We start from the raw sequence: 17,636 nt of genomic DNA, 5'->3' as shown, positions 1-17,636 counted from the left end.
TATAGTTCAGTCTCTTAACCAAAGATAAGTGAGTTAGATATTCCTCACAGAGAAGCGATTGCATAGTAGACCTTTCATTTGGAAGGAAACACTAAACAGATCTAGAAAAATACACGTGTAAAAAAAAAAAAACAACAACAAAATACAGGAATGTAAATGCAAAAATGGAAAAAAGACCATCAAAATATCCATGAATTGAAAAGTGCAGTAAAAGAAAATCTGCTCATGAATTTTACGAAAATTCAGAGACCAGCACCTGAAAATGTTAACAAATATGCGTAGAGCTGCCAAAGAGAAAAACGTGAAAGGACATAAAAGGAATTCCTTAAAAGGGAAGGCAAAGGACAAAGGACAAGGAGAGAGGCACAGCAATTACTGAAATCAGGGGCTGGATTCTGAATTTTCTCCCGGTTGCTCTGGGCATCACATTCCTGACTAACTAATTATAAGTTCCTTTTGAAAATTTTACAATCTCTTATATTGGGTCCAAGAAACATACTTAAAAAAAAAATCAACTCTGATCTTAGTGGATATTAATTTCACTGTTTACTTTTCTAAGCCTTTTGGCATAAATTAGTATAAATCTATTAACTATCATATGTAGACATGAATGAAAAATATTAGGAAGTCATTTCTTTTAAGTTACATGGAATATCAGTAAGGAATAATGTCTGATAATTAGATTTTATTATAATTTTTTTAACTTTAGGTATATAAACTCATAAACACAGTTCATTATGAGTTCATTAAATTTAAATACTTAAGACTCCAGTCATGTAGCTCTCTAATCTATTTTTATTTTTATTTTATTAATTTTCATTTATTTATTTATTTACTTGTTTTTAATGTTTAATTTTGAAAGAGAGAGAGAGAGAGAGAGAGAGCATTCGCATGAGTAGGGGAGGGACAGAAAGAGAGGGAGACAGAAGATCCCAAGCGGGCTCTGCCCTGACAGCAGAGAGTCTGATGTGGGACTCAAACTCACGAACCATGAGATCATGACCCGATCCAAAGTTAGATGCTCAACCGACAGAGCCACCCAGGCACCCCTATAATCTATTTTTTTTTAAATTTTTTTTTCAACGTTTATTTATTTTTGGGACAGAGAGAGAGCATGAACGGGGGAGGGGCAGAGAGAGAGGGAGACACAGAATCGGAAACAGGCTCCAGGCTCTGAGCCATCGCCCAGAGCCCAACGCGGGGCTTGAACTCACGGACCGCGAGATCGTGACCTGGCTGAAGTCGGACGCTTAACCGACTGCGCCACCCAGGCGCCCCTAATCTATTTTTAAGTAGGTGTTCTATGTAGAAAAATCAATGGTTCATTGTCCAGTTGTTTCCATTTTGGCTGGCGGTTTTGATTTTGACATTAGTCTAGGGGAAGAAAAATAATTTTCCTTCTATCCTTCTGAGTTTTTAGCTGAGACCCCTATAATAAAATATTAATGAGAGAAAAACAGTTTATTAACGTGTGCACCTTATATACATGGAAGATACCCAAGGAAAAATGAGTAACTCTCTGAGGAGACAGATTTTGGGCTAGCATATTCTGTTGCCCTTCATTAGTAACCCAAAGCGTTTTGAAGTCCTTAATGGGAACTGGTGGCATTTGACTTGCTTTTGCCTTTGCACACAGGTGCACCCTGAGCGTGACACTGGAGCAGGCCATCATTCTGGCCAGAAGCCATGGACTGCCTCCTCGCTACATCATGCAGGCTACAGATGTGATGCGGAAGCAGGTAAGTCACACACAGTGTAGGGATTGTTTTACAGGACCTGGTTTTTTGTTTTTTTTTTTTTTACATTTTCAATGTGTATTTATTTTTGAGAGCGAGAAAGAGAGAGAGAGGAGGAGGAGCAAAGAGAGAGTGAGACACAGAATCCGAAGCAGGCTTCAGGCTCCAAGCTGTCAGCACCGAGCCCAACTCGGGGCTTGAACTCACAAACTGTGAGATCATGACCTGAGCTGAAGACGGAGGCCCGACCGACAGAGCCACCCAGGTGCCCCTATGGCACCTGGATTTGAAGGTTCCTTTTAATCAGGATTTATCAGGTTTAATGAGGATTAGTCAGCATTTATCAGGTGTCTGATTAGTGCCTGGATGTGGGGGACACGTTTTCAGGCTCAGAGAGTAAGTGTGAACAAGAAACACTCCCAGGGACGAAGGCAATACAGACATCTATATGGGGATCCTCCAAGAAACTAAGCCAACCTGGAAAAAAGGATGTGTAAGAGATAACCAGAAGGAGGAAAGGGGTTGGCCAAGTGTAATGGGCAGGAGTGGATTTGAGGCTTATGTAAGGAGCAAGGGCAAAGGCTACATGGCATTTTCTGGGCATCGCAGGTGATTTAGTAAGGCTCTGGAAATAGAATTGAGGAAGAGCGTGGGGGCAAGGAAGAAGAGGAAAGAATTGAAGGCCCTTCTTGCTCCCGGAGCTCTCAAAGTGAAGTCCAAGCCATGCTAAGAATTTGGTGCATTATTCTGAAGATAAAAGCACATATCTCAAATTTTCCTTCAGAGGATGAAGAGTAGTCTTTGGGATGTCATTAGGTCACTGAAGTATTTATAGGTGGGAATAAACTCTCATAAAGAGAATGAGCTTTTGATACAGTACCCAATGGTATTTTAATGTGATAGTTTGGTTTCTAACACTTAAAATTTTTTTAAAAGGTAACAAAAATGCATTAACCTCCAATTTATTATTAGGAAAATGTGCCTTATATAATAGAAAAGACACAACTTATTAGAAAGACAAGAGTTGGAAAATATCAATTTTATGTTTTATTCTGCCACAGTTTCTCAGGGTAACCACAGAAAATTGATTTAACAAATATTTATTCTTGCTGACTTGGTTTGAACTGCCCAATGATAGTAAGTGATTTAGTTTTTAAGATATGCTTTTGTAGTTAAAACTTATTTGTTTACTAAAGACTTAGTGTATAACTCTTACGCAAACATACTAATCTCTGTGGGTTTGCTCCCAAGATATACTACAGAATGTAAAAAAAAAAAAAAAAAAAATCCATGGAAGCAGTCATAAGTGATACCAGCACCGGTTTGGGGTCTGTAATTCAGGGATAAAGTACAATGAATGGATATACATTGGAGCTTCGAGGTGGGAACCCTGGAGCTGGAGACTGAAAACCAAGATCTGACAAGGTCTAACAGGGATTTGCTAAGTAAAGGTTAAATCCACAAGAAGCACGGGACATAGTATGGTTCAGCTAGAAAAGGGCAAATACAGATGCAAATGCCAGCAGATTTTGGAAGGATTTTTTGGATGGATATAATACAAATTTGGTTTTAAAAAGTAGACCAAAGTAAACTTGTGATTATTCATTTCAGGGTTGGGTTTGGGATGCCAAAAGTGCAGAAAGACACTAAGCATTCTCTTTCACTCTGTTACTGTTAGAATAAGTTTGAATGAAGACTTGGAGGGGCCATCTCGAAATTATGGTTTATGGCAAGACTAAGAGACTGGTTATTAACCTGTTTTAGAATAATCTAGTACAGGAGTAATGATGAATTCACTAGATATACATTCTTACTATATGGACTTCAGTAATCAAAAACGTTTAAGTTCTTACACGTGAGAACGGACATCTATAAACTACAGGGGGGAAAGTAAAAACCGTATTATGTAAGCCTTAGTGACTTATTTAACCAGTGCAAACCTTTTTGAAATACAATATACATGCTATATTTACATATATTATTATATGTATTATTATATATTTATAAAATGTAACTTAAGGAAACTGAAAAGTTACGAAGTTTCTTATAAAATTTCTAAACTGCAGTTTTTCAGTATTCATCACTTCTTCCTTCTGTTTTTTTTTTTTTTAATTTTTTTCAACGTTTATTTATTTTTGGGACAGAGAGAGACAGAGCATGAACGGGGGAGGGGCAGAGAGAGAGGGAGACACAGAATCGGAAACAGGCTCCAGGCTCTGAGCCATCAGCCCAGAGCCCGACGCGGGGCTCGAACTCCCGGACCGCGAGATCGTGACCTGGCTGAAGTCGGACGCTTAACCGACTGCGCCACCCAGGCGCCCCCCTTCTGTTTTTTTTTTAATAAATATATTTAGAATAGGTAGCTACCCTCCTTTGTTACTGGTTTCTCTGCTGCAAATATGGCATCTCCAGGTGGATCTGAAACAAAGAACTGATTTCTGACTTCTGTGTGGAAGATCAGAGAGCCTGGGGCCCTCTCTTTAGAGAAAGTGGGTTAAACTGCTGTACAAGGGGATTTTCGCAGCATTCCATCTGCTGCCTATCCTCTCTCCAGTGTCCAACTGTTACAGGCAGTGGAATTAGTGGCTGGGATCCAGTCTGCAAGCCAACTCTTACCTACCTGTGATCTAAGTAGTTAGAACACAAATGGGGATCAAAGATCTGACTTTTCTGTTCCTTTTGTTTCTCATTTAGACTCAACTCTCCAGAGACTGAATGGTTGAGATGTTTGCCAGATTAATGAGTAATATTTTCTAAGATCTTTAGTTTCTTTTTTAGGGAGAAGCGCTTCAGCATGATTGATTGTATGGTTTTCATGTACAGCTTTGTATATCTATTTTTCATAGACTTGTTTAATGCTCTGGTTAGTTAAAAGGGAAGCTGAAAGATAGAGGGAAGGGTACTATGCCCCTTCTAATTTTTTTGATAATGATTATAATAATCCTAGGCAGCACTTTCACATAACCAACTGATCTGATTAATACAACGTTTGAGGGAGAAGCTTTCATTTACATTAGAAACAAAGTTTTCTATCCGACAGATTATACATTCCACATATTATTGGGTGGAAGACCGCCTCATTTTTTTTTAAATAAAACTGGAATTTCAGAGAGTTCTGTCTCCTTACCTACAATATCAGGACATTATACTGGGCACAGTAACAAAGGCTGAAGAAGATGTGATTCTTCCCCCATCTTATGGTGGCCATACATAGGCAGATCATCATGATACAGGTACCAATAGACAAGTGGTATACAACCTTGGTGTTTTCGGACATAAGACAGGGAATAAATAAGTGAGTAAACTGTGAGCCTCTCAGTGGCTGGGACACTGAGTATCGTTTGTTTTGGTGGGCATAGGTTTCCAGAATAGTACCTAGCAGAGAGTAAATGCTAAATGGCGTGTGTTCAATAGTTCTAACTGGGATAACCAGAAAAAGGCTTCATGCAGAAAGTGATACCATGATAGTGATTTAAAAGCATAGATTCTTGAGCCAAGCAACCTCAGTTTGAATCCCAACTCCAGTGTTTACCATCTGTATCATTTGGGACAAGATACTAAGTCTCTCTGTCACTTAGTTTCCTCATTATTAAAACAAAGATTTTAATAGTACTTGCCTCGTAGTGTTGTGAGGATATACTCAATGCACTTAAAACAATACCTGATATAGTGAATGACCGATTAGTTATTAGCCAAGATGATATTTGATTTGAGCCTGGGAGGTTAAATGGGAGTGGACAGGTAGGGAAGAGGAGAGAGGAGGTCCTTGGGTAGAGGAAACAACATAAACAAGGGTGGAAAAGTGCAAGTACCTGGCATGTTGAGTATATGAAGAATTATATAGTTGAATTCACCATGGAATACACCAACAGTTGTATTCAGCATGATGAACATCAGTGTGATTTGCAACCTTTGAAGAAAGCAAAAGCCTTTCTACAGACTACTCAGTGGAATATTATGAGACTAAAGACAAAAGTAATTATACACAAACACTATACCCTAGCCTATAAATCTATTTCTCACAGGGATATGATTTAGAATTTCTAAAACTAGCTTATGTGTATACTAGGTTTGAAGAGATAAGTAAATATATTGTAAGTAATGAGAATAACGTTTCTTACTGTCAGAAAAGGAAGTTACAAATAGGGAAAGGGAGAAGGCTATAATCCAGAACAAATCCTGTGGTGTGGATTGGGATCAGAGGTAGCAATTTGAACTGATGGATACACACACACACGCACGCGCACGCACGCATTTAGAAATAAATATAGATGTTTGAGTATGTTTGCCATTAGTTAAATAGCTCTGTCTACTCAGACGACCTAGAAGCAGTTACATGCCAATAGTAGCAGTGAGCATACCCAGTGTCCAGATCTTGGGTTCCAGATATGATTCTCCATTAAAAAGAGCCACAGTGCTTGGAGAAGTGGTTAATCTCCACAACATAATTATTAACTACAAAAAGAAAAGAAGTAACTTTACAGTGGAAAAATCTGGCGGACACCGCTTGAACCGAGTGATGACAGTTACTGTCACCGATAAGTGTAGAGAAGTCATGTGATATGGTGATGGTCAACATCAGTGGTCTCATGCACTGAGGAGGCACAAAATCACTCTTGTCCAAAATGCATGTCTTCTATCTGATCATGAGGAAACAGCTGACAAACCCAAACTGAGAAATATTCTCCAAAATAGTGACCAGTACTTATCAAAAGTATTAAGGTCATAAAAGACAAATCAAATCCAAGGAAATGCCATGGATCAGAGGACCAAGGGGACAAGAAAACAAAATGTAGTATGGGATCCTGGGTTGGATCCTGGAATAGAATCAGGACACGAGGGGGAAATGGTGAAATTTGATTAAGACTTACAGCATTATATGAACATTGATTCCCTGGTTTTGACCATCATACTCTGGTCAAGTGAAGGGTGAGCATTAGAGAGAGTTTACATAGCTGAGTTAAGTATGTGAACTTTCTGTTCTGGTGTTACAACTTTTCTCTAAGTCTAAAACTACTCCAAAATGAGTTATTTTTTAACTGCTTAATTATAATTCCTAAATTCCTTCCCATCTGTCTTTTTGCCACCCCCACCCCTTTTCCCTATTTGCTTTCCTTTATTTGGTCCATCTTGAGAGGATATATTCTTTTGTTTTCCTTTCTTCCTTTTCTCCTTTTCTTTCTTCCCTTCCCTTCCCGTAGTTCAGAATTTGGTAGCAAGAAAGAGAGTTTCAGAGATTTTGTATTTCTTTATTTTATTTTTTAAGTTTATTTATTTATTTCGAGAGAGAAAGCACAAACAGGGGAGGGGCAGAGAGAGGCAGAGAATCCCAAGCAGGCTCTGCACCATCAACACAGAGCTCAACACGGGGCTCAAACTCCCAAACCGTGAGATCGTGACCTGAGCTGAAACCAGTCAGAAACTTAACCAAGCCACTGAGATGCCCTAGAGTTTCTTTAAAACCACTCTCCTTCATCTGTTCTCAGCCCCAAACCCTGGTGTTTAGTTCTATGTAGTAACTAATTCCCATTAGGAACTGAACAATGATTATAGCTTCATTCATGAACTTGACAAGTTGTGAAGACTTTTTCATTGCTAAAGTGCATTGCCTTTGTACTATAAAGTTTGGGGCAGAATTCTTACATTTCAGAGATCCACATGCACATGCCTTGTCCAGAATTGCTTTAGAACTATTTAAGAACATATTTTCTTGATAAATACTATGAACTTTAAAATAGCTGATTATTCAGCTAAGGATAAAACAGGTTTGTGAGTGCGATAGAACTGTGATTTTCTGTTCCACGAAAGTGAGGACACAGCACATATTTGTAGCCTTCTCGTTTCTTATTTTCAACATCTAAAGTATTGCTTGCTTCTAGGAATAAAGACATAGATGAGATAGTGAACAGGAAGCTGTGATTTAAGTTTATTTTGAATGATTTAGATAGCTATTGAAATAAATATCAACCCTTTGGAAAAATATGTCAGCATATTTTGATACTTAAAGCATTAGTTTTGAAAATGCTCAGATGATAATTTTTCTCTTCTGCTTCACCTCATCTCTCTTGATGTTATATACATTGTTGGAATAAATATTCTACACTCAAATGTTAATGGTATGCTAAATAATTACTAATACAATGTAGAGCTAAAAATGATTTTCCCTACTTCTCTCAGGGAGCAAGAGTTCAGAACACAGCAAAGAATTTGGGAATCAGAGACAGAACCCCACAGTCTGCTCCAAGGTAAGTGACTCCCCAGGTCTGCTCTTTCCCAAAGGGCTTACCGCCACTTCCAAGGCAGTGTCACTTACATCTAATGCACCTGTCACAGTACATGCCTAGTGAAGTACTGAATATAATCATGGAAATTGGCCTCGTAAACATTCTGTGGCTAAATGTAACTAGTCATAAGTGGTCTCTGAACTCAATGAAATTTTAAGGGAAGCAAACTTAGAGGTAGCAGGCAGAAGTCTTGACATTATTCTGTTTTCCAAGTTCCATCATGAATTCAAAGACAAAAGTCCACACAGGTACTACTACTATTTGTAACCCAAGTGTACCGAACTACCAAAATGCCATTTTCATTTATTTTTCTCTGCCTGACATGCTGTTCCCTCTGGCATGATTGTTTTTCCCATCTGTGTCTGTATGGAAAACTCCTACTTACCCACAAAACCCTTTGTGTCCTTTTCTCAATGCCCTTTTCTCTTTGAAGTCTTGGCTGAGTTTTCTTCCTCTTTGCGCTCCCTTAGCATCTTGTGTATTGGTCTTTTATAGCTCTTTTATAGCTCTGTGTTACAATATATTGTTCCATGTCTCCTCACCCAACCTGAATGTGGATTCTCTGGAGGCAGAGAATATGTTTTTTGGATTTTATTCCTGGCTGATCATAGTGCTGTACAGTAGACATTGAATAGCTGAACTGATTTCAAGAACGTGCGAATGAACAAATGAATGAATGAGCTTTTTGTTTGTGATCATATCAAATATTCACAGTTCACATATCATAACAAGAAAAGACTCTAGGGGCACCTGGGTGGCTCAGTTGGTTGAGCGTCTGACTTCAGCTCAGGTCATGATCTCACAGTTCATGGGTTCAAGCCCCACATTGAGCTCACTGCTCTCAGTGCAGAGCCCACTTCCGATCCTCCCTCCTTCTCTCTCTCTCTGCCCCTTTCCTGCTCATGTTCTCTGTCTGTCAAAAATTTAAATTTTTTTTTAACTTAAAAAAAGAAAGGACTCTAATTCACCTTTAGAATAAATGAACATGGAGACAGCCATCAAAGAAATGTTAATTCCATTTCCCTGGTGACAATAAGGTAAGCAGCCATCTATCTTGAAGTGGGGCAAAATTAAATAATCTCTTTTACATTTGATTGTTTTTATACATTGGCATTTTAACAAAAAGGAGACTCCTCCAGGCACTGTCACAGACAAGACACTTTCGTTTTCTATTTACAAAGCAGTTACCAGAGTGAGAATCATGACAGCAGCATTTATGAAGTTATATTTCATCCTAAAAAACTCTGTGGGCAGTAGAAGTACTTTCACAAGGGAAAACATATTTTCCCCCTGAAAATGGATGGAGCACTCATGTTCTAATTGTGTTTATTTTTAGTGCTGGCTCCTAACTTATTTAATCCTCAAGTCTTGTTAATGTTATCTTTCATAGTTGATTAAGTTAGAAAGACTGTTCCTAAGGAGTCATTTCACATAGGCATTCTGTCTCTGGCACCTTGAGCCGACATGGTATATTGTGATAACGGACCCAGTGAAGTGTTAAAATTCCAATAAGAAAACAAGATAATGGTTTAGCAAGGTCTTCATAGCTAGAGCTTATAAACACTAATAAACAGAAGGGTTAAGATAAGACTTCAGCATCCTGATCAATAAACCAATACGCAAGCGGAATACAAGAAAAGAAACTGATGAACTCACTTTTTTCTTTATTGTATTGTGTTTTAAAACTCTTGAACTGAAACACAATAAAATGTGCCAGCTGTAAAGTTGACATTTTTATAAGAGAATAATAATCCCCAAAGAGAAATCTAAAGTAATTTTTAATTTAATCCTATTTATTCTTTCACTCACTCTATAAATATTTATTGAGGACTTAAGAAATGCAAAGCACCCTGCTCTGCTTCATGGAGGGTAGAAACATGAGATGGAAATAGAACCATCCCTCAAGGACCTTTCAGTTAAAGAGATGAGATGAGAAAACATAACTGGAAGGAAAGGTAGAGTATAAGAAGCACTGTGTGAGGGGTGGGATCCCGCCCAGCTGGGAACCAGGGTTCCTGTCCCAGAGACAACAAATTTAAGAACAATTTGCTAGAAGAAGAATATTCTAGGATGACACCAAATCTTTGGGTTGGATGACAATGGGCAAATGGTTCCAGTCACTAAGAAAAATAAGCACGTGTAGGGAAAGGAGGGTGAGCTCATGTTGGTGACATTGGGACTAAGGATCAATGGGACACCCAAATGGAGATGGCTTTGTGGGCAATACAGTGTTCTTCCTCCTAACTTTCATACATTGGATCTTCAGATTAATCAACTTATCTTCATCATGAACCAAATATTACCTTTCAGATATAAAGGTACACTGGTCTTATTTTCTATTAGATCACAAAACCTGGGAACTATTGTGCTTGATCTATTTTATTTGTTTAATTGTGAAGCAGCATACTGAAGTGGTTACACATGAAAAACATGATTTTGAGTCCCAGCTCCTGCTTGATGACCTTATTTAGTCAGATTACTTATTTTCTCTGGGACAGTTTTCTCATCTTTAAGATAGGGAGAATTGCCTTGGGACAGATTATTATTGACACTGTAGCCTTGAAAATGTCTCTTTTGCCATGTAGAAGGATGAAGGGCATGATCTGTAGGTTGAAGTTTCAAAGTTTTACTCTCAGCAGATTTGGATTTGGGCTGGAAATACCAGCTCCAAGATGGCTGCCTGAGCCCAAACAGGAAAAGAAGAAAGTGGAGCCAGGAACAAACCTTTTCATGCAGGGGCACTGGTGTGCATGGGTGGAATGAAACTATGACAAGGGCTCCAAGGTGTTGGGCAGACCAAGGCCTTCTGTTACCTAACAATTTAGCTGACAAAAAAAACAAATGCCTCAGTGCAAGGTAAAAGCCCAACTCTTAACTATTACATTTTACTTCCCAACTCTATCTGCCTGTTCTAAATTCCCAAAGCCCCACGATTTCCATTACAAATGTGTCTGAACTCAAATAACCCTGAGTCACTTCCAAGAAGCCTCACAGAAGCTGAATCTGCCCAGTTCTGCAGTATCCAGAGCTATTATTTCATTAGGTGATCACACGGAGTAGCCTTTTGCCAATTTGCAAGGCAGACATTTCAAAGACTTGCCTACACAGTGGCATTAGTTCCATTATGTGGAAACGTGCAGTGCAAGGTAATGGAATGTGATGGCTCAGCCCAGATCTCACGGGGTAGGACATTTGCTACCCAGCTTACTGTTTGTGTTCTACCTGAGTAAGGCCACTGCCTTTCCCTTCATTAGGCAGTGCTGTAAGGAAAATGAAAGGATCAAAATTAAAGAGGAAAAGAACTTTCCGATCATTCCATTATTCCGGCACTGGGAATGCATTTTGAAGCAAAACTGTAGTTTTTTACTGCAAAGGCAGCTTTGAACTATATCAGCTCAATTTAATGTATTCTTTTCTCTGGGAAAGATGAAATAAGCTTTTCTGATGTGAGATGTCCTTATTTCAGTATTCATTTTCTTCCATGGAGATTACATGAAGAGCATTAAGCACCTTTCAGACTTGAATAATCTCCAAAGGCAGTAACTTTTTCCTGTGTGTTTCCAGACTGGGAAAGTTTATGTTGTTAACTAGGTTTCTAACTCAGTATTCAAACTTTGTCATTCTTTTCCCCTTTGATTTAGAATTAGCATGGGATTAAATGTTGAAGGAGAAGGAAACATAATTTGCTAAGTTTGTCAACAACTCCTGTAAACTGTGTTCAATTTAATTTGTATGAGAAGGGAATCACCATCCTACCCCTATCCCTGAGTTTGGAGTACTTTTGAAAAGGAGCAAAGTTGAAACCTGTACTTAATGTTATTATTTTAGGGTTTTTTTTTATTTTTTTAATGTTTATCTTTGAGAGAGAGAGAGAGCGCGCACAAGCCAGGGGAGGAGAGAGAGAGAGAGAGAGAGACAGAGAGACAGAATCCAAAGTAGGCTCCAGGCTCTGAGCTGTCAGCACAGAGCCCAATGCAGGGCTCGAACTCACAAACTGAGAGATTATGACCTGAGCCGAAGTTGGACACTTAACCGACTGAGCCACCCAGGCGCCCCTGTACTTAATATTTTTAGATCACGGATGAGGCTCTCAAGTAGGGCCAGCATGGCCATGGAGCTATTAGGACTGTGAGTATATGTAGTCTAACATCTAGCCACCTCAGTCAGCAGTCAGCTGATCTTCTCTCAGACTGTGCTTTTAATAATGGGTGTGCCCTGTCTGGTCACTGTGGCTGTCTTGCAGCTATTTTATTTAAATATTGAGAGAGAGAGAGAGAGAGAGAGAGAGAGAGAGAGAGAGAGAGAGAGAAGGAGACAGGCAGAGAGAGAGGGAGGGAGAGAAGTCCAAGCAGGCTCTGTGAGGTCAGTGCAGATCCCGCCATGGGGCTGGAACCCACCAACTGTGAGATCATGACCTGAGCCGAAACCAAGAGTCAGGGGCTGAACCGACTGAGCCCCCCAGGTGTCCCTGTCTTGGCAGATATTATGTTCCCCTTAATTTGGTTCTGGAGTTAAGATATTCTGGAGAATGTGGAGCTCTGGAGCTTGTACAATCCTAATTCAGTCCCCCGAGCTTTGCCTCAAGACACCCAGACCTGGGATGTCAAGAGGGAGCCCTTCTTGGCATCTCCACTAGTTCAAGTAGATTCCTTGAGCCACTTGAATCTCCACTTGATTCTGCTGGCAGATGAATGGAACAGTGGGCGGAGATGGGCAGATATTCCCGAGGAAACACCGGATAATTGTGCCTTTGAGATTCAGGCCTCAGGACTCTGCCACATCAGCCTATTCGTAACTGCACCCAAGACATGGTACAGAATGAAACAAATTTCGAAAACTAGTCTGGAAACCAGTAGACCCCTATGAGAAGGTGCTGTTTTGCTACAAATTAGTCATGATAGACAAGATGGTAATTATCACTATAGTATCATCTCCTAGAACTCAGAGAATCAGTTTTGCTGCCAGCAAGGTGAACAGTCAGGGCAGGCAGCACTGGAGCAGAAGCAGCTGGTGTGGGAAAGATGACATTGCATAATCAGTAGTCGTCTCCACTTATACAGAGACATTGGTGTTTTCTGAAAACTAGAACTGAAGTTTTGGAGTTTGCTAATTCATAAGTAATTTTTTTTTTAATTTTTCTTTCAACGTTTATTTATTTTTGGGACAGAGAGAGACAGAGCATGAACGGGGGAGGGGCAGAGAGAGAGGGAGACACAGAATCGGAAACAGGCTCCAGGCTCTGAGCCATCAGCCCAGAGCCCGACGCGGGGCTCGAACTCACGGACCGCGAGATCGTGACCTGGCTGAAGTCGGACGCTTAACCGACTGCGCCACCCCGGCGCCCCAATAAGTAATTTTTAGTAAAATAGGCAATATGATCATGGCTCCTGAACCAGGAACTTATTGTCAATATATTTTTTGTACCAGTAGAAACATCTCAGGTAATGGCAATACGCCAGGCTGCTGTCAAACTCTTCCCTGCCTTTCCTAGGCTGTACAAGCTGTGCGAGCCGCCTCCCCCTGTTGGAGAAGAATGAGGAGAATCCCCAAGGAACCAGGCAAGCAGAAGCTTCTGAACACTAGACAAAAGACATGCTGGCTAAACATTCTTCATTCAAGATAAATAAATGAAATTTTTTTCTCTAGCTCCTTCCCCATGGAGTAAATAACCAATGTTCTTCTTGTACGTGGATACTTGTGCCGGAAATGGATGAGAGATCACTCAGACCATCTGTAGCTTCACAAACTAATCTGTCTATGTATTGACACTAACTATTCATTTTTAGGGTAAATTTTGTCCTTGGAATTTATGAAAAAAACAAACAAACAGGTAAACAATGAACCATTGTGCCTCCTCTCCCATTAGTTAGAATTATTTCATTGTGTTTGTTTTCATCTTCTCTGAATGGAATCATGTGATAATGGATATTTCCACTTGAAGAAGTCTTTCACTGAAGAAAGATGGACACACTTTTCAAATCATCATACAGAAATGTTACAGACCACATAGACTGGGTGTTATTGTAGGCATTCGGTCCCCTACCTGCATCAGAGAAAGTATGATTTGTGAATGGTGAAGAGCATGCTTGACTCTTTTTCCTACAGGTTTATTTCTCAGTAACAGAGAAGAGAGCTGAATGAGGCTTCTACCAAGACTTTCTTCCCACTGCTTGTGGTGGGAAGCACTGCTTTGTGCTCGTGGACAGTTCCAGCAAGTGGGTGCTGTCATTGGTCTCTGAAATGGCATGGCTTCCTAGGGCCACGTGTACTGGTGCTGTGCCACAGGTGGCCAGGGGGTGGAGAGGGGTGGAGATCAGGGAGGTACGGGAGGGGAGAGTGGGGTAAAGGAGGAAGTTTAAGTCCATTTAAAAAGTCAAATTTTAACTTAGAAAGATACCTAAAATTCTTACTTTTATTAAGACTTCCATATGAGATGTGAGACTCTGAAGAGAATACACCGTGCTGAGTATTTTTCTATCAAGGTATGTGTACAACAGTGAAAATAAAGCATTATTTGTTGAACTGTACAAGGACTATTAGAGACCTTGATAATGTATGGAAGCACAAGGTGTATTCTATTTTCATTCCAAAATACACGTCATTTTTATCATTTCTATGTTGATTAAATAATATTGCTTTTTAGTGTAATGAATACAGTAATATTGATTTTGAATCTATAATTTTCAAAACAGTTAAAATGCCCTTCCTGTGATTGTGATGAGTATATGGATTTGGACTAATTTAGTATGTGAAATGCTTTTCATAACTAAGGTATATACAGATGATTATTACATTTTAATTTATGAAATTTGATAATGATTTTCAGATGATCATTATCATTCACTGCCATCAGTTGTGTATTGAATAACAAAATAACATCAGTTGTGTATTGAATAACATAAGTTGTGTATTGAATAACAAAAATTCTGTGTTATACATATACCAGTTATTCATACACTGGTCAAGCTGATAAAAATTGTTCTTTGGCACAGAAGCACTTAAAATTTTTGCAATAAGTCCTTATATATAATAAGAGATAAACTCAAAGTTTTCAAAGGAAACGTTGAACACTTTGAATTTAATGAAGATATTACCTTAACACAAATACCTATATTAAGTATATCTTAACTTTCAGGGATTTAACATTCTTGATATTATTATCAACTGATCCTGAAGGTCCATGACATTAGTATTTTGCGATTTTCCTGTACTGAAAAATTGATTACTTTCACTGTGGCTAATGAGTGAGCAAAACTGATCAACTATCAAGTATTTTTCCTATTGTCTTTACTGTTTTCTAGTCACCATCCTAGAAGCCTTATTTCTCATTAGAAGGATGAAGGGGTCACTTCAACACTTCAGTCATACTTTGCTATGTTGCATGGAGGAAATTATCTGCAATTATAGTATGTATAAAATAGCATATTTTTAAGGGTCTATTCTCTATATAGTAGGATGTGCTTAATATTTTACAGGTTAAATGTAGTGTAAGTGTACCAACCTTCAGAGTGCTTGGTACTTCTTGAATGCTCCAAAGTTAGTAATGATTTCTATTCTCATCAGTCCCTGTCATTTTTTATTACAATAAAAATTGTAGCTAACATTTAAGTAGTTTCTATGTGCCAAGCGGTACCTCCAAGTGCTTTATCCCTATTTGTTGTTATTGTTTCACTAATCCTTACAAAGACTGGGATGGTGTCTTTTCATCATCCCCATTTCACAGTTGAGGAACTGAAGCAAAGAAGGGCCCAGTGACTCGTCCAAGACCACAGGACTGACAAGTGACAAAAGTAGGATTTAAATCCAGGAAGTCTGCCTTCTTAATGCATTACACTGCTTCTCCATATTCACGTAAGAACTGTTGTAATATTACCCATTATTTGTTAGTAAAGTTGTGACATGTGTTGCCATTAAGTTATACATTTTATATTGAGTAAAAAATGAATGGAAACATATAAAATGTCTTTAATATGTGAAAATCATAAGATTTCCTAGGCATTTTACCATTCTGGATACACATTTTGAGGCAATGCAGTGCTGTTGCAATCTGAAAAAATAGATTCCTCATAATTGAAGGTAACAATTTTAGGTATGTTTTGAAATTCTGGAAAAGTATACCATATAAAATTTGACTATGATTCCAAGACAGTGGTAGCAATAAAAAAGAAAATGCCCAATGAATGAATGGATAAAGATGATTTTTCAATATCATAATGTGCCTCCACATGACACTGGACAGTTAACTGGCCATGAGTTTTTAGAATGAATTTACCTAAATGCTCACATACTCCTCTAGAACTCCTTGAAATGTTGCTAAAGCCCTACCAACAGTTCTTCCAAGTTCTGAGTTTGGACATTTGCTTCTCTTCACCTAAAGGGGAAGGTCATGCATAGAAATTTTGGTTCTTAACGTGGGATCTAAGTCAAAAATAATTGCTAACTAGTAATCCATAGTCAATACATCTTAAATATTCCATTAGATCTTATATAAAGTTATCTACTATAAAATATAACAAAACTTAATATAATGTTAACAGAATGAGCAATTTGAAGAGACTAGAATTTTCCATCTATTTTTGTTATTGTTTAACAAGAAACAAAGAAGAATTCCTGTACTAGCTTTACTTCTATTGGATATATAAAGTTGAATTTAGGAGGTAAGCTTTATTTTATGAACTAATATTCTAATCGTAGAAGTCTCACACTATGTTCTGTCTCTCTCTTTTTTTTTTTTTTAAGGTTTATTTATTTGTTTCAAGAGAAAGTGAAAGAGAGAGCAATCAGGAGAGGGGGAGAGATAGAGGGAGAGAGAATCCCAAGCAGTCTCTGTGCTGTCAGGGCAGAGGCTGACGCGGGGCTCGATCCCAAACCATGAGATCATGATCTGAGCCGAAGTCAAATGCTTGACTGACTGGGCCACCCATGCGCCCCTATTTTCTGTCTCTTTAAATCATATTCTTCCAGTGACCTAGCTTCCCTGTGCATTCAGTGGTCACTCTTCTTGTAGTAACAATGTTTAATTTAAAATTAGGCTAATATCTTATGACACTATAATATATATGAGATTACAATGATACTGATTCTGACTCTATTGATTTAAATTTTATGATAGTTAACTAAGTGCAGAATGAAATGAAATTAATGTTGGTACTAACTATAAAAACCAAGAAAATAAATAGTTAAAAACAAAATCGTGAGGGACATATTAACTAATTAAAAAAAAAAAATAAACTATTTGGGGCACCTGGCTGGCTCAGTCAGTGGAACATGTGACTCTTGATCTCAGGGTTGTGAGTTCAAGACCCACGTTGGGTGTAGAGATTACTTAAAAAATAAAATCTGTAAAAAACAAACAAACCCAAAAACAAAGAAAAGAAACTATTTTCAACCCTCTGAACACATACATTTTATAGACAAAGTAATATTTAGTGACATGGAAGCTTTTAGTTGAGAGTTACTCTATATATTTGACAATAATGCATTTGTATGTAAAGTACTAAAGTATTCCTTCATTAGTTCATATAGATCTTTTCCCATGTAGCATGAGTTAAGACAGATTACAGGGCGTATTTTTACTCACTTGTATTAAAAAAAATAATACTGAAGTTTAAAATAG

At 38.4% G+C, this 17,636-nt stretch overlaps 1 protein-coding gene across 4 annotated transcripts in view; it reads left to right on the top strand.

Moving 5' to 3' along the window:
- Positions 1-17,636, top strand: part of PREX2 (phosphatidylinositol-3,4,5-trisphosphate dependent Rac exchange factor 2) — a 294,292-nt gene that overhangs the window by 274,785 nt on the left and 1,871 nt on the right. For 2 of the 4 annotated variants that reach the window (XM_045455000.1, XM_045454998.1), the window contains 4 exons: positions 1,637-1,739; positions 7,914-7,981; positions 13,512-14,502; positions 15,322-15,631. In XM_045455000.1, coding sequence (XP_045310956.1) covers positions 1,637-1,739; positions 7,914-7,981; positions 13,512-13,557 — 217 coding nt within the window. In that variant the 3' untranslated portion in view covers positions 13,558-14,502; positions 15,322-15,631. Of the gene's footprint in view, positions 1-1,636; positions 1,740-7,913; positions 7,982-13,511; positions 14,503-15,321; positions 16,678-17,636 lie in introns of those variants that run through there. The other 2 variants (XM_045454997.1, XM_045454996.1) reach the window with 2 other exon arrangements.

Source organism: Leopardus geoffroyi, chromosome C3 (genome assembly GCF_018350155.1).
Source record: "Leopardus geoffroyi isolate Oge1 chromosome C3, O.geoffroyi_Oge1_pat1.0, whole genome shotgun sequence".
Taxonomy (NCBI): domain Eukaryota; kingdom Metazoa; phylum Chordata; class Mammalia; order Carnivora; family Felidae; genus Leopardus; species Leopardus geoffroyi.
This window is presented reverse-complemented; position numbering and strand designations above follow the sequence as displayed.